This window comes from Lepidochelys kempii, chromosome 7 (assembly GCF_965140285.1).
Source record: "Lepidochelys kempii isolate rLepKem1 chromosome 7, rLepKem1.hap1, whole genome shotgun sequence".
Taxonomy (NCBI): domain Eukaryota; kingdom Metazoa; phylum Chordata; order Testudines; family Cheloniidae; genus Lepidochelys; species Lepidochelys kempii.
This window is the reverse complement of record NC_136386.1, coordinates 32785358-32811281: the sequence shown is the minus strand read 5'-3', so window position 1 is coordinate 32811281 and position 25924 is coordinate 32785358. Positions and strand designations below refer to the sequence as shown.

The window sequence follows — 25924 nt, the reverse complement described above, 5'->3', positions numbered from 1 at the left end:
CCTGGGAGTTCCCCCTAGGGTGCAATGGGGGCCATATAGGTTAATCAACCAGCAAAGACTGTGAAAGAGGAAGACCACTAAAAACTGCCTTTAAAATGCTTCTAAACCAGCTGGCTGCTAACCCAGTCCTGGCTGCACAGGCATCCCAGGTGCTCTCTAGAGAGGAGCAGCAGGGTGCTGTAGTAAAGACTGGAGCATTGTTTTCATGTCATAAGCAACCTGTTGTTTCCTGTCTATCTTAGCATATCTCAGACTCTGTATTGGCTTTACATCCCTCTGAATAAATACAGATGGGGGACAGACCCTCAGTATCTCCATGTCTGTATCTACACTGCAGAAACCATGTCAGCCTAGCCCTGGTGTGTAGACACAGCCTATGCCAACAGAAGGCGGTTTTCCTGCCAGTACGGGAACACTGCGTCCCCAAAGGAAATTAGCAACGTTGATGGAAGCCCTCTTCCATTGGCATAGTAGCATCTGCACTGGGGATTTGGTCGGCATCTCTGTCAGTCGGGCATGGTTATGTCAATATCACTTTTCATTGTCGGCCAGGTTGCACTACAAATTTCTCCTGGTGTAATGATGCTGGATGAAGTGGGGGATATTTTTGTGACATTTTTATACTGGCATAAAAGTCTATAGCTTATTTTGCTCAGGGAAATGGTATAAGCTATACCAGCAAAAGGACTCTTTTTTTTGTATAAAGTATTACATCTCCTCTAGGCTGGGAGTGGCATCCCACTGAAAGACTTTATTTAGCCTCACAAAGAGAACTGGGAAGAGGTTGTGGACTATAGCACTGTACTTACATGGGGGAAAAAGAAAAGGAGTACTAGTGGCACCTTAGAGACTAACCAATTTATTTGAGCATGAGCTTTCGTGAGCTACAGCTCACTTCATGCTCAAATAAATTGGTTAGTCTCTAAGGTGCCACAAGTACTCCTGTTCTTTTTGCGAATACAGACTAACAGGCTGCTACTCTGAAACCTTACATGGAGGAGCGGCACTCAGAGCAGAGAGCTCTGTAATGTAGCAGACAAAGGCAGGAGATCTGCTGGCTGGGGGCAGAAGTGAAAGAAATTCAGTCCCAAATTTTTAACAGTTAACCATTGGAACATTTGACCTAGGGATGGGGTGGATTCACTATTGCTTGGTGTCTGTAAATCAAGATCCAGAGTCTCTGTTTAAAATGCACACACTTGCTCCATTGCAGGTTATGGGCCTGAGGCAGGAATCAGTGGGTGATTTTTTTTATTACTGTTATTTTGGAATAAAAACTAAATTTTTGTGGATTTTCACAAATTTTTTTCTCTCCAGTTTTCAGTGGCTTTTAGCTGAAATTTGTTCAAGGTTTTGTTTTCGTTTTGATTTTCCCCCAGAAAACTTGCTTTGATTTTTTTTCTGATGGGGAAAAAATTGTGTTTTTCCCAACCCACAAAAGTGATTTTCAGTATATTTCAGGAAATTTTACAGTTTAAGGCAGCTCTTGGCTGAAAAATTTTACTTTTTAAATTTTTTTTTGCCAAAATATGTACATTTTTCTGCCAAAAACTATTTGGGAGGTTTAATGTTATGGTTTTTGGCAGAACATTTTGTGTGTTTTGGTGGGTTTCATAGAAAATTTGGGGGTTTTTTTGACATTTTTTTCCATTGTTCGCAGTGGTGTTGTAGCCATGTTGGTCCGAAAATATTAAAGAGACAAGGTGGGTAAGGTAATCTCTTTTATTGGACCAACTTCTGTTTGTGAAAGAGCCATGCTTTCAGCTCTGTGTAAGCTGGAAGATTGTCTCTTTCACCAACAGAGGTTGGCTCAATAAAAGAGATTACCTCACCCACCTTCTTTCTCTCAAATTTTCCACTGACATTTTTGACAAAACAAACAATACTTTGTTTTTGTCATCATTTAAACTTTCCTGGGGGATGGGGGGGGTGAATTTTCAATGAGCTCTGATGGCGTCTTTTCCCCTTGCTGAGCTCTACACCAACGCCTTCTAGCAAAACCCACATAGCCGCTCTGGCTGTCACAGGGTGGAGAGAAGCTGTGGGGGGTGGGGCATGGGAAGTGGAGTGTGTAGTTAGAGCAGCACTGGGGCTGCTCTCATTCTGTTCTGTGTGGATTCATCACAGTGGTATCTGGGCACCTTCCAGTGGGCCACTGAGCAGCATGACTCCACAGCTGTCCTATAGGGTTTCTTCTTCCCTCCTCTCCCAGGGGGAGAACCACGAGCAGTGGAATGTCTTGTTTTGGTAGGGTGTTTTAATATAGCTGTTGCTCTCTATTTGTATTAGAGAAGGCAGGGCAAGGAGAGGCACCTTGCACTTGGAGTAGAAGGCGGTGAGGTTTGGGATGGGTCTTAGGTCCTCAGGGAGCTCATTCTACAACACCCCCCTCCCCGAAAGATGTCGCCTCGCACAGATGAGCTTTACCCTTAGTGTAAGGAATGCCACTGGGCCAGAGGAGCAGAGTGGGGGTCTCCATCCTGGAATTACAGGCGGCCTTCTTGGTACCTTGGGTGCAAGTCATGGAGCCTGCAGGACCCAGACCTTGACCTTGATTCACCATTGTATGGGAAGCCAGGGCAAAGCACAGAGGACAGGGCTGATGTGTTAACAGTAGCCGGCACTGCTGAGGAGATACGCCGCAGCTGCCCACGTCAGCTGGAGTTTCCTAAGGGCTGAAGACCTCACACCCAGGTCACCGCAGTGCTGTGGTCGAGCTGAGCAATGACCAGGGCTGAATAACTGAGGCCAGGTCATGGTTGGCCAGGCTGGGGCAACATCTCCAAGCCAGCCGGAGATGGTTGAAAGTGTTACTCACGGAGTGGGCACTGGTGCAGGGCGGGGCCTGACTCTGGCAAGTGCCAGGTGATTTAAAAACATCTGGGGGTTGAGCGTTAAACCAGACCAGCAGCCATGTAGCTTTGCTTTCTCTGCCTGTGATCAGCAGAGTTCAGGACAGCTGTATCTTTGAGCCCCTCATTGATTTGTTTGACTAAAGCATTTTCCAGAAAGGCAGCCAGTCTGGATCTGATGGAGAATCCACCCCTGTCCTTGGCAGGTTGTTCCAATTGTTAATCACCCTCCCTTTGAAAAAAATGTGTCCTGTATTGGAATGTGTCTGGCTTTCACTTCCAGCCTTTGGTTCTTAGTCTGCCTTTCTCCACTAGGTTAAAGAGCCCTTTAGGACCTGGGATTTTCTCTGTGGGAAGGTGCTTACATACATGATCAACTCACTGCTTAATCTTCTTTGTGATTAAACTAAACAGATCAAGTTCCTTAAGTCTCTTGCTGTCAGGGCTTTTTTCCACCCTTCTCAGTGGCTCTTTTCTGCACACTCTCCAATTTAACCAACATCTTTCCTAAAATGTGGACCCCAGAACTGGATGCACTATTCCAGTACCAGTCTCACCAGTGTCCTATACAGAGGTCAAATAACCTCCCTCCTCCTGCTCACTACTCCCCTCTTTATGCATTTGTGAGTGGATATACCAGACCCTCTGAAGCACCCTGCTGGAGGCCTTGTGGCCCTGCCACACCCTGTCCCAAAACAGGGCAATGGAGAGGGTCCTCCAAGCTGCCTAGAGTGACTGTGTGAGACACAGCCAATCAGGGCTCAGGGGTCTATTATAAGATGAACTGCAGGGCCAGAGGGAATTCAGTTCCTTGCTGGAGCTGTAGGGGGTGAGTCTGGAGGGCTGATGGAGTTGCAGAACCCTGAACAGGGCAGCACTGCCAGAACCTAGGGAGAGCAAGAAGGCACCCTGAGCTGGTTCCTGGGACTCCATTAGGACAGGGCCCTGAGGTAAAGGTGCAGATGCTGCAGGGAAGTGACTCGGGGAATTAGAGAAACTGTGTGACATAGTTAAAGGGACACAGCAGACAGCTGTGATCTACAGGGTCCCTGGGCTGGGAGCTGGAGTAGTGGGCAGGCCTGGGTCCCCCACCCTGCTAGCCACTGGGGGGAAATGGCCTGGACATTGAGGCACCCCAGGAGAACTGAACTCTAGTGGCCCAACTGGAGAGCTGTAGCCAGGAAGCCCCAAGAGGATGAAGACATTATCGCTGCTCTGGGATAGAGCAGTGTCCCAGGGCTCCCTGCCTGGAGACAATCTGAGAGCTAGTGTTCAGGTGTGCTCAGGGTGCACCCTGTTACAGCATCCCAGGACTGGATCAGCCTGTGGTGGGGCATCCACCTCACACTGGCCAGTAAGGGGTAAATAAAGCCCTAGGGCAGCTGAGCGAAAAGCAGACAATAAGAGAGGGGCTGTGAGGAGTGGCCAATCAGGGCCCAGCAGACTCATATAAGAAGAGTTGCAGGATGGACAGAGGAGAGCAGGGTGAGTAGCTGCCTGGAGCTGGAGTAGGCTGCATTGTATCTGGAGTAGGCTGCAATGTTGTAGCACCTTGGACAGAGCAGTGCAGGCAGGACCCCAGGGAGAGGGGAAGGAGCTCCAGATGAGCTGCTGAGACTGAGGCGATTGCTGTAGCCCCGGGGAAGTGCAAACAAACACAGTGACTGTGGATCAGAGGGTCCCTCGGCTCAGATCTGGAATAGTGGGCAGGCCTGGGTCTCCCCATTGTGGAAATAGGAGGACAGTTTTTACTGCAGTCACCACTGGGGAAGTGGCTGGACTACTGAGGAGCTAAACCTCTCCCAGAAGGGGGACATGGACAGTGCCACGGCCAGAGGGTTGAGCCATAAAGAGGACGCTGCAGTTCCTGAGGCGGCGAGAGGGGCTGCAGGCAGACGGCAGAGATCGAGTGGCAGTGTGCAGACTGTCTACCTTGAGCTCAGTCCCAGAGCGACCTGGGGGAGGCGCCAGTCTGTTGGTGAGTAACACACCATGAGACAGCCCTTTGGGCCACTGTATTGCACTGGCAGCTCATATCGAGCTGCTTGTCCACTATGACCCCCCCACCCCCTATATCCTTTACAGTCACTGCTTTCCAAGATAAAACCTTCAAAATGAAAGCCCATGTTTGCTTGGCATGGAAAACAGACCCACCTTGACATCCGTGCTCTTTCATTTAGTGAAAGGGTTTCCCATGGCATCTTTGGCTGTAACTTTTCTTCCCATCCATGTCCAGCTGCACTCCAGAAATGGCTGCATATCCATGGGGCTTGCTATACAGACATTGTGTCGCAGTTATGGGGGAAAGACCTTACACTATACCTAAGGATAGGTGGTATGAAGGCAGAGAAGTAGGAGTCAAGACTCCTGGGTTCTTTTCCTAGCTCTGGGAGAAGTGTGGTCTAAGGGATTAGACCAGGGGAGCAGGAGGGCTGGGAGTTAGGACTTGTGGGTTCCAGTTCCAGGAGGGGAGTTGGGGGAGAGGGGGGCTGGGAGTCAAGACTTCTGGGTTCTATTCCTAGTTTGGCTGTATTATGCATAAAATATTTGACGGTAGTTAACCTCCTTCTGGAGGATCTAATTAATGAGTCCACACCAGCCAGAAATGGGTTGCAAAGGACCCATGTGTGGGAAAACAAGATACAGCGTGATATTGTTTTGCACTGATGCATCTATTCATCTTGGAGTAGGAATGGCTTCCCAGAGGTACAGTGGCTTTGCACACACACACGCACTCAAGGCTGTGTTAGCTACAGGAAAGATGTACAAACTCAAACTATCAGCCATCTTATCCTGGGTCTGATTACACCCACCAGCACTTACAGTGAACATCCTGGGGGCTTGGATGTGTGCCAATGAAGCATTACTAACCCCAAGACTGGGATAGCTGCTCTCTCTCATCTCTCACACATATCCAAGGCCTGGAGAAGCCTATTCCTTCACACAGTGAAGTCTCACATCTCCAGAAGCCCACTATGTATTCACTGCCAGTCTGGGTATTGCTTTAATATACCAGGCCTTTAATCTCGCTCGCCACCGCTTCGGTTCTGACCTCCTTTCTAAGAGCAGCTCTCTCCAGGATTGACAGAGCCTGTGAGACAGGCTTTCAAACAAGATTGTTGGGATCTCTTAGGGTTAAGTATAACAATAAGTTGCTAATGTGCTGACATGGTATTAGGGGACAAAGGCATATGTAGGCAATATTTTTGGGTCTAAATACATAAGTTACAGATTATTCTGTCTAATACATAAGTTGCAAATTCTTCAGTATTTCTTTGTCTAAAATATAAGTTGCCAGATTCTTTCCTTCTCTGTTGCTCATAAAGATTGATAAGGATGCAGCTGCAAGAGAAATGCCCTTTGTGTAAAAGAAGGTAAAAGGAATGTTAACTTCCCCTCCCTCCCTTTCCCAGCTACATAAACCAGCCCTGGCTTAGGACCCCTTCTCCCCTGAGAACTGTTCATGGCCCCTTCCTCCCTCCCCTGAGAGCTGCTAATGAGGAAGATTTATGGCAACAAATTGTTGCCAAGAAATGTATCTTCAAGGTAAAAGTAATGTGTAATGCTATGAGTAATAGACAGAGATGGCTTTACTAATAGTGGGTGTTTCTGTTTATTAATAAAGGGGTTTTGGGGTGTTGTAACAAATGTAGGCATGAACATACTAATCTAAACAAAAAGAGTGTTGTAATCAATTTAGTGCTTACTGGACAATTGGGTCCAGGGGAACAAGTACCGCAATAAAGAAGCCTGTACTCAAATCCACCTCTCGAAATGTTCCTTCTAATTTTTGACAGGCTGTGTGCGCAAAAAAATTTCTTCTGTGCAAATTTTTGTGTGTGGTGTTTTGCCGTGTGCTTGGGGTTTAGGATCTGTTCCCACACAGCTTAGAGGGAACAGTGCCTCTGGGTCAACCTGCTTCTTTTTTCCTCTAACAGAGATCACAATAAATTTCAATCCTTGTGCTGGGTGCTGCACAGACCCCGCTCCCTGACTCTGATGGGGCAGCAGGGGAAGCATAATTTCAGGAGCATCACAGAGCAGGACCAAGATTGGGGCCCTTTGTGCTGGACCTTGCACAGACCATGACTGAGATCAGGGGCCCTGTTTTGCCAGGTGTTGCACAAACTTCATCCCCTCCCCCTGCCCCTTGATAGGGGGCCATCATGCCAGGTGCTGCACAGACCCTGACTGAGTTCAGGACTCCCGTGGGCTGTGCACTGCCCAGCTGGTCCCTACCACAATGACCTTCTGGTCTAAGTGGACAAAAAGGAATAATTATCCCTATTTTACAGGTGTGCAAGTGGAGGCAGAATGAGATGAACAAATGATATGGCTAGATTCTCACTGGAACGTATGAAGGGAGACTATGCTAGGCTGGGGAAGACGCTTAAGGAAATTGAGGCTCAGGTGATCTTTAGTGGGATTCTGCCTGTTCCTAGAGAAGGGCAACAAAGGTGTGACAAGATTGACTATCAACAGATGGCTTAGGCAGGGGGCCTATAAGGAGGGCTTTGGGATGTATGGCCACTGGGAGGCATTCATGGACAGAGGACAGTTCTCTCGGGATGGACTTCATCTGAGTATGGAAAGGAAATAGACTTCTAGGATGGAGGCTGGCACAACTGATTAAGAGAGCTTTAAACTAGGAATTTGAGGGAGATGGTTGGGAGATGTCCAGGTAATCTCCACACGGGATTTTAGCATTGAGAGGGAAGAAAATGAAGTAAGAAAGGATACAGCCGTGGGTAGGAGAATGTATATAAGGAGGAAGGGCAGTGTGGATACCAGTCTCATAGGTTATACTGGCTGTAGCATGACCATGCCTAATCGGGTACAGAATGTGAGCGAGGCCAAACAGCAAAAATTAAGATGTTTGTACACCAATGCGAGGAGCCTAGATAACAAAATGGAGGCACTAGAGCTATTGGTCCAGGAAGTGAAACCAGGTATTTTCGGGATAACAGAAACATGGTGGAATAGTCGTCATGACTGGACTACAGGTATTGAAGGGTATGTGCTATTCAGGAAAGACAGAAGTAAAGGTGGGGGAGTAGCATTGTAGATCAATGATGAGGTAGAATGTAAAGAAATAAGAAGCGATGGAATGGATAAGAGTCCGTCTGGGAAAAAATTACATTAGGGAAGAAAACTACTCGAGCCTCCCCTGGGATAGTGCTTGGGGTGTGCTATAGACCGCCGGGATCTAATTTGGATATGGATAGAGACCTCTTTAATGTTTTTAATGAAGTAAATACTAAGGGAAACTGTGTGATCATGGGAGACTTTAACTTCCCAGATATAGACTGGAGGACAAGTGCTAGTAAGAGGGCTCAGATTTTCCTAGATGCGATAGCTGATGGATTCCTTCATCAAGCAGTTACTGAACCAACTAGAGGGGATGCCATTTTAGATTTGGTTTTGGTGACCTCATAGAAGAAATGGTTGTAGGGGACAACCTTGGTTCAAGTGATCATGAGCTAATTCAGTTCAAACTGAATAGAAGGATTAACAAAAATAAATCTGCAACTAGGGGTTTTGATTTCAAAAGGGCTGACTTTCAAAAATTAAGGAAATCGGTTAGGGAAGTGGATTGGACTGAAGAACTTATGGATTTAAAGGCAGAGGCGGCCTGAGATTACTTTAAATCAAAGCTGCAGAAGCTATCAGAAGCCTGCATCCCAAGAAAGGGGAAAAATTTCATAGGCAGGAAGTTGTAGACCAAGTTGGATGAGCAAGCATCTCGGAGAGGTGATTAAGAGAAAGCATACAGGGAGTGGAAGATGGGAGGGATCAGCAAGGAAAGCTACCTTATTGAGGTCAGAACATGTAGAGATAAAGTGAGACAGGCTAAAAGTCAAGTAGAGTTGGACCTTGCAAAGGGAATTAAAACCAATAGTAAAAGTTCTATAGCCATATAAATAAGAAGAAAACAAAGAAAGAAGAGGGACCGCTAAACACTGAGGATGGAGTGGAGGTCAAGGATAATCTAGGCATGGCCCAATATCTAAACAAATACTTTGCCTCGGTCTTTTATAAGGCTAACGAGGATCTTAGGAATAATGGTAGCATAACAAATGGGAATGAGGATATGGAGGTAGATATTACCATATCTGAGGTAGAAGCGAAACTCTAACATCTTAATGGGACTAAATCAGGGGCCCCAGATAATCTTCATCCAAGAATATTAAAGGAATTGGCACATGAAATTGCAAGCCCATTAGCAAGAATTTTTAATGAATCTGTAAACGCAGGAGTTGTACTGTATGATTGGAGAATTGCTAACATAGTTCCTATTTTTAAGAAAGGGGAAAAAAAGTGATCCGGGTAACTACAGGCCTGTTTGACATCTGTAGTAAGCAAGGTCTTGGAAAAAATTTTGAAGGAGAAGGTAGTTAAGGACATTGAGGTCAATGGTAAATGGGACAAAATACAACATGGTTTTACAAAAGGTAGATTGTGCTGTGCCAAACCAACCTGATCTCCTTCTTTGAGAAAGTAACTTTTTTTTTTTTTTAGACAAAGGAAACGCAGTGGATCTAATTTACCTAGATTTCAGTAAGGCGTTTGATACCGTGCCACATGGGGGAATTATTAGTTAAACTGGAAAAGATGGGGATCAATATGAAAATTGAAAGGTGGATAAGGAATTGATTAACAGGGAGACTACAGCGGGTCCTACTGAAAGGTGAACTGTCAGGCTGGAGGGAGGTTACTAGTGGAGTTCCTCAAGGATCAGTTTTGGGACCAATCTTATTTAATTTTTATTACTGACCTTGGCACAAAAAGTGGGAGTGTGCTAATAAGTTTGCAGATGATACAAAGCTGGGAGGTATTGCCAATTTAGAGAGAGACCGGGATATCATACAGGAGGATCTGGATGACCTTGTAAACTGGAGTAATAGTAATAGGATGAAATTTAATAGTGAGAAGTGTAAGGTTATGCATTTAGGGATTAACAACAAGAATTTTAGTTATAAGCTGGGGACACATCAATTAGAAGTAATGGAGGAGGAGAAGGACCTTGGAGTATTGGTTGATCATAGGATGACTATGAGCCGCCAATGTGATATGGCTGTGAAAAAAGCTAATGCGGTCTTGGGATGCATCAGGAGAGGTATTTCCAGTAGAGATAAGGAGGTTTTAGTACCGTTATACAAGGCACTGGTGAGACCTCACCTGGAATACTGTGTGCAGTTCTGGTCTCCCATGTTTAAGAAGGATGAATTCAAACTGGAACAGGTACAGAGAAGGGCTACTAGGATGATCCGAGGAATGGAAAACATGTCTTATGAAAGGAGACTCAAGGAGCTTGGCTTGTTTAGCCTAACTAAAAGAAGGCTGAGGGGAGATATGATTGCTCTCTATAAATATATCCGAGGCATAAATACTGGAGAGGGAGAGGAATTATTTAAGCTCAGTACCAATGTGGACACAAGAACAAATGGATATAAACTGGTCATTGGGAAGTTTAGACTTGAAATTAGACGAAGGTTTCTAACCATCAGAGGACTGAAGTTTTGGAATAGTCTTCCAAGGGAAGCAGTGGGGGCAAAAGACCTATCTGGCTTTAAGATTAGACTCGATAAGTTTATGGAGGAGATGGTATGATGGGATAACAACATGATTTTGGCAATTAATTGATCTTATTAAATATTCATGGTAAATAGGCCCAATGGCCTGTGATGAGACGTTAGATGGGGTGGGATCTGAGTTACTACAGAAAATTCTTTCCTGGGTATCTGGCTGGTGAATCTTGCCCATATGCTCAGGGTTTAGCTGATCACCTTATTTGGGGTCGGGAAGGAATTTTCCTCCAGGGCAGATTGGAAGAGGCCCTGGAGGTGTTTTGCCTTCCTCTGTAGCATGGGGCACGGGTCACTTGCTGGAGGATTCTCTGCTCCTTGAAGTCTTTAAACCACGATTTGAGGACTTCAACAGCTCAGACCTAGATGAGAGGTTTTTCACAGGAGTGGGTGGGTGAGATTCTGTGGCCTGCGTTGTGCAGGAGGTCGGACTAGATGATCATAATGGTCCCTTCTGACCTTAATATCTGTGAACATTCAAGTGGAAGGCAGGGACTGAGAGTTGGAACTTGTGAGTTCTATTCCTGGCTCTCGGAGCACAGTGAAATCTAATGGGTTAGAACAGGGGATGCTGGGCTTCAGCACCCCTGGACTGTATTCCTGGTGCTGAGCACAGTGGCAGGGTTTAGTGGGTTAAAGCAGGGGGGCTGGGAGTCAGGATTCCTGAGTGCCATCCTGGTTCTAGGAGCAGAGTGAGCTCTCATGGATAGAGACAGGGAAGCAGGAGCCAGAACTCCTGGGCTCTATTCCAGACTCGCTCTGTGAACTTTTTTATTTGAGCATAAGCTTTCGTGAGCTACAGCTCACTTCATCAGATGCATACTGTGGAAAATACAGAAGATGTTCTTGTACATACAAACCATGAAAAAATGGGTGTTTACCACTACAAAAGGTTTTCTCTCCCCCCACCCCACTCTCCTGCTGGTAATAGCTTATCTAAAGTGATCACTCTCCTTACAATGCATATGATAATCAAGGTGGGCCATTTCCAGCACAAATCCAGGGTTTAACAAGAACATCTGGGGGGAGGGGGGGTAAGGAAAAAACAAGGGGAAATAGGTTACCTTGCATAATGACTTAGCCACTCCCAGTCCCTATTCAAGCGTGAGTTAATTGTATCCAATTTGCAAATGAATTCCAATTCAACAGTCTCTCGCTGGAGTCTGGTTTTGAAGTTTGTGCTGGAAATGGCCCACCTTGATTATCATATGCATTGTAAGGAGAGAGATCACTTTTTAGATAAGCTATTACCAACAGGAGAGTGGGGTGGGGGGAGAGAAAACCTTTTGTAGTGGTAAACACCCATTTTTTCATGGTTTGTATGTACAAGAACATCTTCTGTATTTTCCACAGTATGCATCTGATGAAGTGAGCTGTAGCTCACGAAAGCTTATGCTCAAATAAATTGGTTAGTCTCTAAGGTGCCACAAGTACTCCTTTTCTTTTTGCAAATACAGACTAACACGGCTGTTACTCTGAAATCTGTGAACTTTGGGGCATGTCCCTTTCCTGCTTTGCACCTTAGGCTCTAACCATGAAACTCCAACAGAGTTAGGAACGGGATGTCCAATCCTGGCCTGGCTTTCCCTCCCGTGCAGTGCAGTGAGCTGTGCCATTCAGGGAGGATTGTCCCTCCTGTGCAGCAGCGAAGGAATCCGTTGCCACGTTGTTGGCTTGCATTTCCTGAGATGTACCCTAGGAGGATGGGAGCAGCCAGAGGGGCCACAGGGAGCTGGCAAGGACAGGGACCTGCCTCTCTGATTTCCCCCCCTCCTACACCCCCACGGCAGTAAATGAGCTGGGAAGCCTCTACTGTTCCATCACATCTATGGCAAAGACCCAGCCCTCCAGGTATTGTGGCAAAGAGCTTGTATTAGGGATCTTCTGAGCGCTTGGTAGAGAGTGGGGTCTAGTGGGTTACAGCTAAAAATCACAGAGCAGGGAGTTAGGCCACCTGGGGGTTTTCTGCCAGCTCTAGGAGGGGAGTGGGGTGTGGTGGGTTAGAGCAGGGGTGACAGGACTCCTAGCTTCAATTCCTGACTCTGGGGCTATTGTCTAATAGGTTTAGCTTGCCTCCCTTGGTCCCTGCACATTGCAGCCTGCTCCAGGGTGGCAGTGGCAGGGTCTCTATGCCTGTCAGACTGGGCCAACAGCAGAGAGTTTGCTGACTGAGTATTAAGTAGAATTTTGGTTGCTAGGGAAATGCTGCTATAGCTGGATAAGGAGAAATCCTCCTACTCCTAGAACTCCTTCCCCCACACTGCTCTGCCTATGGCCCCTCCTTTCCCCCACATGCACCACTGGGCCCCACTCCCCTCCCAGAGCTGGGAAAAGAACCCAGCAGAACTGACTCCCCCTCTAGTCCTAGATCTGGCATAGAACCCAGGAGGCCTCACTGGTGCCTCTGTGTTTTTTAGCAGCATGACCATTCCCCCCGCTCTCGCGCGCACACTCACTCACTCTCTCTCCTCTTCCCCTACCCCCTAGACGAGCTCCTCAGTTCTCATTCCCTCTCTTTCATCCCCAGCTCCCAAGTCACTAACCCTCCCCACCACTGCCAGGCAGTTCCTCTCCCTGAGGTGCTAAGATGCATGGAAAGTGGGGAGAACCAACATCACTCAGGACATTTGAATCTAGGACACAGCCTAACCTTGGGGGATAGACTGTAGGAGGGGTGATCCTGCCTTGCTCTTACAGTCGGTGCTGACCTCCATGCCCCAGCACAACGCCGGGGGCACTCTGCTGCAGGGCTCAGTAGGGGGTGCTCTCCCCTGGCAGTCAGTGCTGGCTCCCAGTGTGGTGATGGGGGGGGAATGATGCTGCAGGGAGCAGGGTGGGGCTCAGCGGATGAGTTTCAGGATGTTCTCGTAGCTCAAGAAGGTCACCGCGTTGACAGGGAAGGCACGGATGCTGTTCAGGGCAAGGCCCTTTAGGAAAACCTGGGGTCCCTCATGCCGAACGCTGATGCGGATGCAATCCAAGACCCCGTGGTAGGACACTCCCTTCACCCCGTCCATCTGGAGCCGGGCCTTGATCACATCCATGGGCGTGGCTAAGGCCCAGGAGACTGCACCAGCACAGCCCCCAGCTATGAAAACTGTCATCAGGCCTGGGAGCAAAGGGAAGAGAGTTAGGGCTTAACTACAGGAGAGGCAGGGCTTAACTACAGGAGAGGCGGGGCTTAACTACAGGAGAGGCGGGGCTTGGCAGGGGCCATTACCGCTCAGTCAGTGCTGTCCCCAGGGCAGGAGTTGGTTGGTCAACACCTGTCAGTTTCCACCCAAGCAGTGGCTGCATTATAGCACTGTGTGCAAAGATCTGTCTTAATTGTCTTTGGCCCATCAAAGTACTCACATTACACAACAGGAATCCCAGTTCCCTACAGTCTCTTCCCCCGGCAAGATGGATAGCCCCCTCCAGTCCACTTCCCCTCTCACCCGGTTCTCTCCCCGGCGCTGTCACAGCCCGGCACAGGCTGACGTAGGTGAGGAAGTAGACGGGCATAGAGGGTGTATCTCGCAGCACCAGGGCCCAGGTGCCCCGGAACAGGCCCAGTACCCCCTCCTCACGGAATATGCAGGCACCACAGTGCACCGGGCCCCGGTACTGGGCTCCAGGGCCCCCCACTGGACTCCTCAGCCCATAGGAGTGAGTCTGGTTCTGCAGCCGAACTTTGATCAGGTCAACAGGAGCCAGGACCACGGCCTGAGATTGGGGTGCGGGGCAGGGAATGTGGGGAAAAAATGAGTCCCCTGGTTAGTTCCTTAAGGGAAAATACTGACATGCAATAGAGAACCCCAAGTGTCCTAGCTCCCAGCCCTGCTTGCTCTAACCCACTTCGACCCCACTGCCCTTCCCTGAGCTGGGATAGAACCCAGGAGTCTTGACTCCCAGCTCCCCCCTGCTCTAACCACTGGACCCAGCTCCCTTCCCCTACCAGAGGTAGGGCTAAAAGCCAGGAGTTCTGCTCTCTTCCCCCCCATGAGCTGCCTGGTCCCTCACCTGCATCAGGCCGGAGAAGCTGCCAGCAGTGAGGACATGGGTGTAGCTGGGGGAGTTGGCACGGCGTTCGTGGTGGTGGGTGGCACTCAGGTACAGCAGGGCATTGCTGTAGGCCCCAAACATCACTGAGTTGACCAGGGCCACGGTCAGCAGTGGGAAACTCATCCCCTTAAAGAAGCCTAGGACCTGCAAGGCAAAGGGCGCCATGGTGGGATCAATGCCAGCCCTAGGCGTATGTGGCTCACGGCTCGGTGTGAGCCATGGTGAGTGTGTGATTGGGGGACCCCTCCCCAAAAGCTGACACCCATGCGTACACGCACACGCTGCTCCCCGTAGCATATGGTATGGGGGGGAGGGGCTGATCTCTGTCAGGGGCAGAAGTGCAGCCCCCAGCACGAGGGGGGCCTCTGAGCTTGGGCCAGGGTCTCTTGGCATTGCCCTAATACAAATAATAAACATGCTGCCGCAAACCGTTTCATTGCGGTATGTTTTGATCACGCAGTCCAGGATCCCCCGATAGCCAGACTGCGTCTGCAGCCGCACCTGGAATGAGACACCATCTTTAAGCGAAGAATTTGCAGAGAAATATTAACAGCAGCAGTTTATGCAAAGGCCAAAGTCCTCCTCAGAGGCATTTGGAGGTAGCATTTTCTAGCAGATGGGACTGTGGCCTGGGACTTAGGATGCCTGGCTTCTGCTCACAGCTTTGGCAGGAGAGTGGGGTCTCGCGAATTAAAGCTGTGGGGGTTGGTGCTGGGGGTCAAGACTCCTGGGTTCTATTCCTGGTTCTGCCATTGAGTTGGGCAAGTCCTTCTCTGTGCCTCTATTTCCCCTCCCAGCTTGTCTACTCAGACTGTGGACTCTTGTGGGGAGGGATTCTCTCACTGTGGGTCTGTGCAGTGCCTCTCCTGATGGGTGGAGGGGACCTGATCTCATGGGAGGAGGAGGGTCTGTGTAGTGCCTGGCCTGATAGGGGGGCCTGAATTCCGGCAGGGAGGGTCTGTGGAAACAAAGGCCCCGATGTTGGTTAGGTCTACCATAATAAGAAATAAATGAGTTAAAATAGCTATTGCTTGCCCTTTGAGGTGCTGGACACTGCTCTGAGCTAGCCAGTTCCCCAGCAGGGACGTATCTCCTCATCCTATCTATAGGAGAGAAGTTTTCCCTGTCCCTTCCCACCCCCTATCCCCCTACAGCAGTACCAGCTTCATATTCACCTTCACTGTGTCCACTGGGTGCCCCAAGGCCAGACCCACAGCTCCTGTGTCCAAAGAAAAAACAAGTCGGTTGGAAATTAGAACCCGCCACTGTCCCGGTAATGAGAATGGAACCCAGGAGTCCTGACTTCCCAGGCCTGCTGCTGTAACTCAGTAGGCCCACCCCCTACGGGCTAGGAATAGGACCCAGGGCTCTTTTTCTTGGGGATCCTAATGCTGCCGGCAAATGTTAAAATGGTTGAAAAGAACACAGACCCCCAGTGCGAGACAGGGCTTGATTATTTTTAACTCCCTTGTTAATGAGCAACTGGGAACTGTCACATCTTTTTCAGCAAAAATAACCTGAATTTGGCATTTAAATTCCACTCTTTAAATTGAGGAGGGCAGCCAGCCTTGTCATTATGAAGCTAGACTGGGATTCAGGGAACCTGGTTTCATTCCCTGCTCTGCTACTGCCTCCCTGGGTGATCTTGGGCAAGTCACTTCCCTGCTCTGACTCAGTTTTCCCCTCTATAAAGGGGGCAGAATAATCTTTCCTTTGTCTATTAATTTAGATTATAAATTCTTTGGGGGCAAAAACTGTCTCATTAGGTGTTTGTGCAGTGCCCGGCACAATAGGGGCCCTAGTCTCAGTTGGCAGGGTCTGTGCAACACTTCGCCTGGCGAGAGGGGGTCCTCAGTCTCATCTGGGGTCTGTGCAGCCCCTGGCACGACAGGGTCCTGACTCTGAGCGGCAGGGACGCGTGTCTGCGCAGCGCCCAGGAGGGTGGGAATTGGATCCTTCTCATTCTTACCTGAAATCCAGCCAGCCACAAACTCCTCCACGGGCATGGTGAGCAGAGCACAGGGACTGTACAGGGTTCTGGGTAAGGAGAAAGATCTGGTCAAAGTTAATCCATTTAATCCCTAACTCATCCTCCTGGGTGCTTCAATCTTTAACTTGATTCTCCCCAGCGCTATGAATTGCCCTTTTCCCAACAGCAGTGCCCAGGGGCACACGGGAAAATGGAAAAGTAGGAAATTAAGCAGGAGTTACCATGCAGAGTTAGGGTAACTGGGGGAACTCAACTGGTGCAGTATCTCACTGAGGTTAAGGGTTGGATCCACCAGCTGGTCTGGCTGCTCTCCCCCTGGGGCCTGTCCTCCACCAAAGGGACTAGAGCTCCAGGGGCCCCCTCTCAAGGCTGGATTTTCTAAAGCCCTCCACACACTTAGATGCTGAATTGAATTCAAGCTGTGCCGTTTTGGAAAACAACTCTCACCTCAGGAAGACTCCCAGACCGAGAGAGAAGTGCAACGCCTGCTTTCTAGGATGGCTGCAGTCGTAAGTGGCTAATGACGGGTTAGTAAATGACCGTGGCCTGTGCTGAGCATGTTCTGGGATGGGACTTTCTAAAGGCTGGATTCTGCCAAGGCCTGTTCGGGCACTTACTGGGAGGCATTTGGACTCAGATCCTCACAACAATGGAGGCACCCAACTCGTGGAGGCACAGTTGCAATCAGGAACACGGGGGGGGCGTTTTGGCTTTCCTCTGACACATTGGAGATCACCTACAGCTGGAGCAGGGATAACAGGTAATGGGGCCTGTGCTCTGAGGTTTCTCTGTTGTAGATGGCTGGAGGGTGGGTCTTGTTCAGGGTCCAGCTGATCACCTGATTTGACAATGGGCAGGAATTCCCCTCCTGCCCTGGTCACAGTGGCAGGGACCTTTTGCCTTCCTCTGCAGCATGAGGCATGGGGCAGCTGTTGCGCTCATCAAGGTCTTACCTAATCAATCCCCGCATAACACCAGAGACGCTGGTTCTCGCCTGTTCTCTGCTTGGGGCTCACAACCCCTTCAGTCAGGGCTGGGCAAACTTTTTGGCCCGAGGGTCACATCTGGGAATAGAAATTGTATGGAGGGCCATGAATGGTCATGAAATTGGGGTTGGGGTGTGGAAGGGGGTGAGGGCTCCGGGGTGGGGCCAGAAATGAGGAGTTCAGGGTCTGGGAGGGAGCTCTGGGCTGGGGCGGGGGTGAGGGCTCTGGCTGGGGGTGTGAGCTCTGGGATGGGGCTGGGAATGAGGAGTTTGGGGTGTAGGAAGGTGCTCTGGACTGGGACCGAGGGATTCAGAGGTTGGGAGGGGGATCAGGGCTGTGGCAGGGGGTTGGGGTGCAGGAAGGGTGCAGGCTCTGGCTGGGGGTGTGGGCTCTGAGGTGGGGCTGGGGATGAGGGGCTTGGGGTGCAGGAGGGTGCTCCGGGCTGGGATCGAGGGGTTTGGAGGGCAGGAGGGGGATCAGGGCTGGGGTTGGGGTGTGGGGAGAAGCTTAGCAGTGCAGGCTCCTGGTTGTACTTACCTCAAGCAGCTCCCAGAAGCAGCGGCATGTCCCTTCTCCAGCTCCTATGCAGAGGCGTGGCCAGGTGGCACTGCACACTGCCCCATCCGCAGGCACCTCCCCTGCAGCTCCCATTGGACTGCTGGAGGGGGCCATTGGAGCGGGATCCTTGGTGTGCGTAGGAGCCAGAGGGGGGCCATGCCACAGCTTCCGGGAGCTGCGTGGAGTGGCCCCCGACCCTTCACCCGAGCTGGAGTGGGTCAAGTCCCAGACCCTGCTCCCCAGCAGGAGCTTGAGGGCTAGCTTAAAATGGCTGGTGGGTGGTAGTTTGCCCACTTCTGCCTTAAGCTCTTGAGGGTGGAAATACTAAAGTCATTGGGCTCAACCTACAACTGTCTGGGTGAAGTTTAATGTCCTGGGATATTCAGAAGGTCAGACAAGATGATCTAATGATGCCATCTGCCCTTAACCTCTGAGACCCTAGACATCACTCCCCTCCCAGAGCTGGGGATGAAACCCAGGAGTCCTGACTCCCAGCCCCCCTGCTTTAACCACTGTACCCCCTCCTCTCCCACAGTCAGAGACAGAAAGCTTGTCTCCCCTCCCCCCCCCACCCCCACCCTGACAAAGGATGGTGTGGGGTTAAAGAGCCAGCACCGTTTTTCCTAGCCAGGATGAAAGCAGCTTCCACAATCCCAGGCCATGCCTCCATCCCAGCACCAGCCAGCTGCCTTTGCAAACCTTTCCTCTCCCCCTAAGCCAAGGCCCTGAACAAGTTTGCAGCACACCCACGCGGAGTATGCACTGGGGCCCTAACAGCGAGCTGTATGCATAGACCCCCCCTAACACCTGGTGCATTGGCCCTCAGCAGCTAACCCTCCTCTCTGCACCCCACGGGCAGATTTACCCCATGGGGCTGGGGGGGCACAGCTCAGCCAGAAACCAAATCTCAGTGACAGCAACCCGGATTATAGTTGATTATAGACATGCGCAGAAAAAGAACGAAAAGTAACCATCATATCAAAGGTTTCAGAGTAGGAGCCGTGTTGGTCTGTATCCGCAAAAAGAACAGGAGGACTTGGGGCACCTTAGAGACGAACACATTTATTTGAGCATCAGCTTTCGTGAGCTACCGCTCACACCAATGAAGTGAGCTGTAGCCCACGAAAGCTGATGCTCTAATAAATGTGTTCGTTTTCTAAGGTGCCACCAGTCCTCCTGTTCTTTTTTCGTCATGTCAAACTACCACTAGAGGGAAGCAGACACCTACTTAAATGCACTCGTTGTTTAGGAAAAAGAAAAGGAGTACTTGTGGCACCTTACAGACTAACCAATTTATTTGTCTCTAAGGTGCCACAAGTCCTCCTTTTTCTTTTTGCGAATACAGACTAACACGGCTGTTACTCTGAAACTCGTTGTTTAGGCTAGGCTCTGAAGGCCCTAACTGAGATCCGAGTCCCCATTACGCCCCGTTAATCTTGACTGAGAGCAGGGTATGGCCCATGCTGTGCTCGGCGCTGCATGGACCCTGACTCAGGGGCCCCACTTGGCCAGGTGCCATGCAGACCCGCAGTGAGAGCAGGGCGGTGCAGCTCAGACCCTGACGGAGCTCGTGGCCCACGTCCGCTCGGGTGCGGCACAAACCCTGACCCAGATCAGGGCCCCGGCGAGCGACACCCACACGGTGAGAGGCCGTCCCTGTCCCAAACTGCTCACCGCCTGACAAACGAAGGGTGGGAGGGGAAACAGAGGCTGAGCCGCGGGCCAAGCGGGGAGTACTCACCCCTGGGCCTGCGTGTGATCCTCGCCCTGTGAGCGAACGCCTTCGGCGGGGCGACTGGGTGCAACTGGCTGCCCCCCAGCGCGGTGGATCGCCTGCTGCAGCCCCTGCCGCAGCGCCGGCCCGTGTACCTGCCCCCTGCCCCCTCTGGCGGGTCACAAATTCAGTGTTGGGCTGGGGGGGCCAGCTTAGAACCTCGGCACCATAACCCTGCCCGGGGCCAGGGTAACCTTGACACGGAGCCATAAACCTCCCCGGCCGCTCGCTAGAATTCCGGTGCGGGCGCCGCCGTCAACCGTCGGGCTCGGCGAGGCGAGTCTCCGTGACGTCACGCAGCCAGCGGCGGGCGGGGATTGGGCGGGACATCCCTTCCTCCAGCTTCCGGGGCCCGCGGTGCCTCCAGCTGCACAGACCCCAGCAGGGAGCGGGAGAGATTCGGGCGGGCGGCGAGTGACGGCGCCATGGAGGTAAGAGGGGGCTTGAGAGGAGGTCCCCTGGGGCTTTCCAGGGGTCTGGGCTGCCCTCCACACAAGGGATTCCCCAGGCTTCCTGCTCTGGGGCCCCGCACCTCCTCCCACCCCAGGGACCCTGCACCCCTCCCCGCCACGGACCCTCTGCCCCTCCCTCCCAGTGCCCCGCACTCCCTCCAACCCAAGAGACCCTATGTCCTTCCCCCGCACCGCTCTCACACTCGAGACCCTCTGCCCCCCCTGCTGTGGGGACCTGCACCCCTCCTCCTTGATCCAGCTCCCCCTCTGGCCCTGCATCCCCTCCTCAGAGGGCCATGGGGACCCCCTCACACACACCCATCTAGAGGGCTCCCAGCCTGGGGCTCTGCATGCCCCGCAAGGATCTTTCCCGACCCCCCGGCCCTGGGATATCCCTGGGTTCCCCCCAAGGGGACTCCCTGCCTCCCCCCTCATCCACTATCCCCCCCCCCAAGGGTCTCCCAGTGCTGCTAAGATACCCAACTAGTGGGCCCTTACACTTCTAGCTGGAGGCTCCTATCCCCCTACTTGGGTCCAGGAACCCCCCTCCCCCACACCAGCCCAGGCTCCCCAGTGCTTGGCTCCCATCTATGCTCTCCTCGAAGCCCCTGGAGCTGCCTGCTCTCACCACTGGGATGTTTACCCCAGTGTGTGTCTTCCCCCCCCTCCAAAAAATCCCACCTCTGTCTGGGGGTGTCTCTCTTGGTAACACCCCCCATCATGGTCTGAAACCCGCCCCCCATGTTTGTGTGTCTGCAGATGGAAAGAGCAGATGGGGCTGCTGTCCCCCCGAGCTCGGCAGATCGCTCCCACCGAAGCAGCATCTCCTCCATGTGTGCCCGATGTAGGTGACATTTGGAAGGCGGGTGGTGTCTCTTAGAGGAGAGTGGGGTCTGGTGGATTCAGGGCAGGGATTGGGAGCTAGGACGCCTGGGTTCTTTTCCCAGCTCTGGGAAGGGCTCTAGACTGGGGGGTGTTGGGGCAGAGAGGCAAGACTCTTGGGTTCTGTCCCAAACTTTGGGATTGGATTTACTAGAGTGTCTCACACTTCGTAACTTGTGTAGGCTGAACTTATTATGCACCCTGGGCTCCTTGTGTCCCTCCATTTCCACATCTCCTGTTCTCCCCAGCTCCCTGTATGCAATGCCCCCATCCCCCTCTATTTCAGGGACTCCCTGCAACCCCATTTCCTTTTTCTCCCATGCCGGGGGCCGTATATGGCCTCCCATTTCTCCCTTTCCCGTTTTTGTGACTTTTTTTTCACCAAGTTCTATAGGGATCTGCCAAGAATATTACTGGAAATTTTGGAGCGACTCAGATGTAGCGTTCAAAAGCTACCATGTTACAGATAGAGAGATGCCCTGGAGTTGAGCATAAAGGTTGATGTAAGCCAACTCTTGGGCCTCTGTTGAGTCAGCTGTGTCATGGCTACAGCAGGTCAGGACTTTTTCCATGCACTGTTTGTCACCCAAAGATGCAACTTTGTCAAAACCAAAACTGTTCATGAAACAGGGTTGGTTTTGACAAATCTCTGAGCTGAAAAACTTTTGGAAAAATAAAGAGTTTTGCGGTTAAGTAACAGGCTGTGTCGTCTTTTTTGAACCAGAGAGTTCTGGGAATTTGAGTCAAAATGATGTGGTGTTTGGAAATTTTAGCAAATATAGATTTAAAAAGATCAAAATTGAAATACATCAAAACTGATCTGGACTGAAAATTTTTTCAACTCTTTGGTTTGTGAAAATTTTCATGTTTTTGACTTTTTATCTTAGTTTGGGAAGGAAAATGTTTTGAGGTATCATAAACTTTTATGAAACAGGAAAACTATGACCCTCTGCTCTCCTCTTAGCACTGGATGTCCTGGTATATCTGATCGATGACACTGCGGTGCAGCTGAGTGTGGACAATCTAATGTCTGTCACTGTGCATGAGCTACATCGCATCGTCCGGGACGCCCTGCAGCTTCCTGAGTGTGCCATGGAAGTCTTCTCCCTGTGGCTCATCTCTCCCTTGCTTGGTAAGGTGCTTGGTTCATTGTCATGATCTCTTATGCTACACCCCCTCCTATCTCCCAGGGAGGCCTGTGCACAGCCTCCTGTACTGTTGCATTACCCAAGACTTTGCAAGGCTCATCACCCCCTTTTACAGGTGAAACTTAGGCACAGAGAGGGGAAGGGACTGGTCTGTGGTCATGTGTAGAGCCATTGGTGGAGTTGGCAATGGAACCCAGGGGTCCTGACTCCCAGTCCCCTCCCAGAGCAGGGAATGAAACCCAGAAATCTGGTTCCCAGCTCTGATCACTAAGCCACAGTCCCCTCCCATTGCTAGGGATAGAACCCAGGAGTCCTGACTCTCGGCCCAGTGTTCTAACTGCTGGACCTACTGTCCTCCCAGAGCTGGGCATAGAACCCAGGAGTCCTGACTCCTGGTCCTGTGCTGAAATCATTAGCCTGCCCTGTCTTTCCACTGACAAAGTATTTATCTGCTTCTCACTTCGCATTGTCTATTTCGGATGTAGTAAATGGTTGCTGTTTGATTTTGGGTAGGTTGGCTGTTGTGTGACTCAGCCATTGTTTGTTAAAATAAATAAGGAATGAGGAAACTTCCTGTATCCATCCACCTGTGTTCCTAAATAGAGGTTCTGAAATGCTTTCTGTTCTAAACAGCCTCAGCTGTTAGAGGTGGTCGCATCTCTGTGGTGAGCGAGGGAACCCTGTATAAACATCACCCCAGAGGTGGCTGCATTTCAACTGTCATTAAAGCAACTGCTATGTTTGTAATAAAGTGCTTTTGGAATGCGGCTGTTGTTTATACAGAGGTCCCTCGGTGGGTTCTGAGGTACGGCTGCCCCTAGAGTTGGGTGCAGGGACTGTGTATACAGGAGTTCCTCACTGAGCATGTGATGTTACATTGATTTACTGTGATGAACACTAGTAACATTCCCTCTCTTGCACACTTACCGGACAATCATCTGCTTTAAGTGCAACCAGGAACTCTGTGTAAAAGTCCGGAGGGGTGTTATCAGGAAGTGTTGAATGGCAGGCATTGGGTCAACCTGGGGCTGTTGATCCCGAGTCTTCCCAGCTGGGAGCATGTTGGGAGCAGAACGGAAACTTCCAAGGAGCATCCAGGCAAAATGAATCATTTCATGGCACTGTTCCAGCTAGCTTAGCTGTTGTTTTTGTCTCCTGGCTTACATCTGTTCCCTTATCTCCAATCAGCTTCCCCTCCCTAACACATCCCTGCTGTAACCTGTCAGATGTTCCTTGCTTACCCTCTCAGACGTCCCCCAGCCTGCTGGTTTTCATTAACCCTCTCCCGGTAATAGTCCCAGCAATGTCTGACTGTCTTCAAAACTTAGCATCTCAGGCTTTCTAGCAGATGCAATCAGTATTGCTGGGTTTGATGCCCTCCAATGTGAAGGGAGACTGGGAGTCAGGGCTCCTGGGTTCTTTCCCCAGCTCTGGGAGGGACGTGGGGTCTAGTGGGTTAGAGCACGGAGCCTGGAAGCCAGCATTACTATTAGTACAAGCTGTTGCATCTGTCATTGGGGCTCAGTCTCTGTCTGGGTGCCTAGATGCTGTAACTAAGGCTAAGTTTTAGTCACGGGTATTTTTAGTAAAAGTCATGGACAGGTCACGGGCAGTAAACAAAAATTCATGGGGGGAGGAGCGGGCCATGGGTGCTTGGTGTGGGGGGGAAAGAGCCGCGGTGCACGGCCCGGGACCCCCGCTGGGGGGGAGGGGTGGCAGCACACAGCCCAGGAGTGGACCCACGCTGGTGCTGGGGGGCGTTCGGTGGCTGGCAGGCTCCTTACCCGGTTCCGCGCAGCTCCGCGGAAGCGGCCGGCATGTCCCTGCAGCTCCTAAGGGGAGGGAAGGCCAAGGGGTCTCCACGCTGAGTCTGCAGCTCCCATTGGCCAGGAATCGCAGCCAATGGAAGCTGTGGGGGCGGTGCCTGCAGGCAGGGGCAGCACACAGAGTCCCCTGGCCCCTCTGCCTAGGCACTGCAGGGACCTGCTGGCCGCTTCTGGGGAGTCCCCCTGAGGTAAGCACTGCACCCCAACTCCCTGCCCCAGCACTGAGCCCCCCTCCCACAGCCTGACTGACACACAGCCTTAGCTATGCCGACTGGTGCACTATAAAGAACTGCAGTTCAGGAAGTTGGATATGCTTCAGATCAATGAGGTTTTGGGGTGTGGTTTTCCATCTGCCAGTCTCCGTTGCCACCTGTGCGTCTGCTGCCCTTGGTTAGCAGCACCGTCTCCCCCTGTGGCATCCCAACCTGCTGTGTGGATGGCCTGCTTGGGACTCCAGTGGTAAGGAGCGCAGCTGTTACCCCTCCTCTGCCCCCTCTCCCAGGTCTGTGGGGACAGAGGGAGCATTCACAAGGTGGTGGGGGGCGTGTTTGAGTTCTCCCATCCCACACTGCATGCTGACTATCCCTGGTCCCTAGCAGTGATGAATTTAACAGGTGCTTGGAGGGCTGGTCTTTTATTTCTATGATGGTAGTGCCGAGAGGACCCAGGTGACAACAGGGCCTCTTTAGGGGGTGTACGTTATTGGTAGTATGACAGTAGTTCCTAGAGGTCTCAGCCAAGATTGGGGTCCCATTCTGGGGTGTGTATTATTCATAGTACTGTGATTCTGTCCTGATGGCTGGGAGGAGAGTGGAGTGCAGTAGGTTAGAGCAGTGGCGGCTGGGAGCCAGGACTCCTGGGTTCCACATTAATATTAATACCAACTTTGGGCTGTAGCTGATGCTCTGTTAGAGACTCTCTCTCTTTCTGTCTTAGAGGTGCAGCTGAAGCCGAAGCACCAGCCATACAAGGTGTGCCGCCAGTGGCAGGAGCTGCTCTTGCGTTTCACTGATTGCCGGGAGGATGAGATCATGCAGGGTGCGTGTGTGAAGCTTCCTCGCTCCTTCCTGGCCTGCTGACACCCCCGCCTCGACCTTGGAATGCCCTCCTCCAATTGCTGAGCTCATACTGTCTGGCTTAGTTGTACAAAGGGGGTGTACGCCAATGGCTAGAGCTGGGTGTGTGTGAAAAGAGCCAGGACTCCTAGGGGGATGTGGTCAAGTGGGTGAAAGCTTTGGGAGTTAGGAGTCATAGGTTCTAGTCCCAGCTGGGGGAGGGGGGGCATCTAGTGGGTTAGAGCAGGGAGTGGGAGTCTATCCCCAGTTGGGGGAGGGAGTCTAGTAGGATTGGTAGCTGGGATTCTGGGGTTCTCTTCCCAGATCTGGCCTGGCTGGCTCCCCAGTTTCCAGGAGGTAATGGTAAAGCAGATTCTTTTGGACCACATACATGTCTTTACTGGAGTCTCTTTCGTCTCCCAGATGAGCCTTCCCTGCAGTTCAGAAGGAATGTGTTTTTCTCGAAGAGACGGGAGCTGCAGGTGAGCACGAGGGCTCCTGTCTGAGTCTCCTCTGCTGGTGTCACTCACCTCTATGACTGTGTGGCAAGGCCTTTTGCATATTCATCAACTTCTTATTATTTAACCTCTGATTATCTGGGGAGTGAAGAGCCTAAACCCACAAGAGATGGGGTCCTCGGGAAATCCCAGCCTTGTCATTCGCAATTTCTGTTGCAGTAGCTATGCACGGGTGTCCCCTCCCTGGCAGCCCAGATCATGGCTCCTGTTGTGCCAGGCACCACACAGACCATCCCCCAGGCCACATCATGTG

General features: G+C 51.1%; 2 protein-coding genes across 8 annotated transcripts in view; one reads left to right on the top strand and one right to left on the bottom strand.

Moving 5' to 3' along the window:
* Positions 1–5505: 5505 nt before the first annotated feature.
* Positions 5506–20089, bottom strand: SLC25A45 (solute carrier family 25 member 45). 5 transcript variants are annotated; one of them, XR_012159831.2, is made up of 9 exons: positions 19758–20089; positions 17426–17536; positions 16452–16519; positions 15658–15701; positions 14912–14983; positions 14441–14626; positions 13876–14143; positions 13089–13547; positions 5506–6194 (listed from the first exon to the last, which is right to left on the bottom strand). XR_012159831.2 is itself a non-coding variant. In XM_073351949.2 (8 exons), the coding sequence occupies exons 2-8, from the start codon at positions 17440–17442 to the stop codon at positions 13279–13281; spliced, it is 924 nt and encodes a 307-aa protein (XP_073208050.2). In that variant the 5' UTR covers positions 17443–17536; positions 19758–20089; the 3' UTR covers positions 11897–13278. The 5 variants fall into 5 exon arrangements, 3 of the variants coding, with proteins under 3 accessions (XP_073208050.2, XP_073208053.1, XP_073208052.2); XR_012159832.2 differs by having other exon boundaries at positions 13134–13547; XM_073351949.2 differs by lacking the exon at positions 5506–6194 and having other exon boundaries at positions 11897–13547.
* Positions 20090–20092: 3 nt separating this feature from the next.
* FRMD8 (FERM domain containing 8) overlaps positions 20093–25924 on the top strand; it is a 41781-nt gene continuing 35949 nt past the window's right edge. The window contains exons 1-5 of one of the 3 annotated variants that reach the window (XM_073351948.2): positions 20093–20221; positions 21002–21086; positions 22089–22256; positions 25035–25136; positions 25577–25635. In XM_073351948.2, the coding sequence (XP_073208049.1) occupies positions 20216–20221; positions 21002–21086; positions 22089–22256; positions 25035–25136; positions 25577–25635 (420 nt within the window). In that variant the 5' untranslated portion in view covers positions 20093–20215. Of the gene's footprint in view, positions 20222–20977; positions 21087–22088; positions 22257–25034; positions 25137–25576; positions 25636–25924 lie in introns of those variants that run through there. The other 2 variants (XM_073351947.2, XM_073351946.2) reach the window with 2 other exon arrangements.

What these genes read in the sequence shown, in the direction of transcription:
- SLC25A45 (XM_073351949.2), bottom strand. An exon ending in AAACATACCGCAATGAAACG is followed by an intron (nt 14,627 to 14,911) that starts GTTTGCGGCAGC and finishes TTTGCCTTGCAG; the next exon opens with GTCCTAGGCTTCTTTAAGGG. An exon ending in GCTTCTCCGGCCTGATGCAG is followed by an intron (nt 14,144 to 14,440) that starts GTGAGGGACCAG and finishes CCCCAATCTCAG; the next exon opens with GCCGTGGTCCTGGCTCCTGT.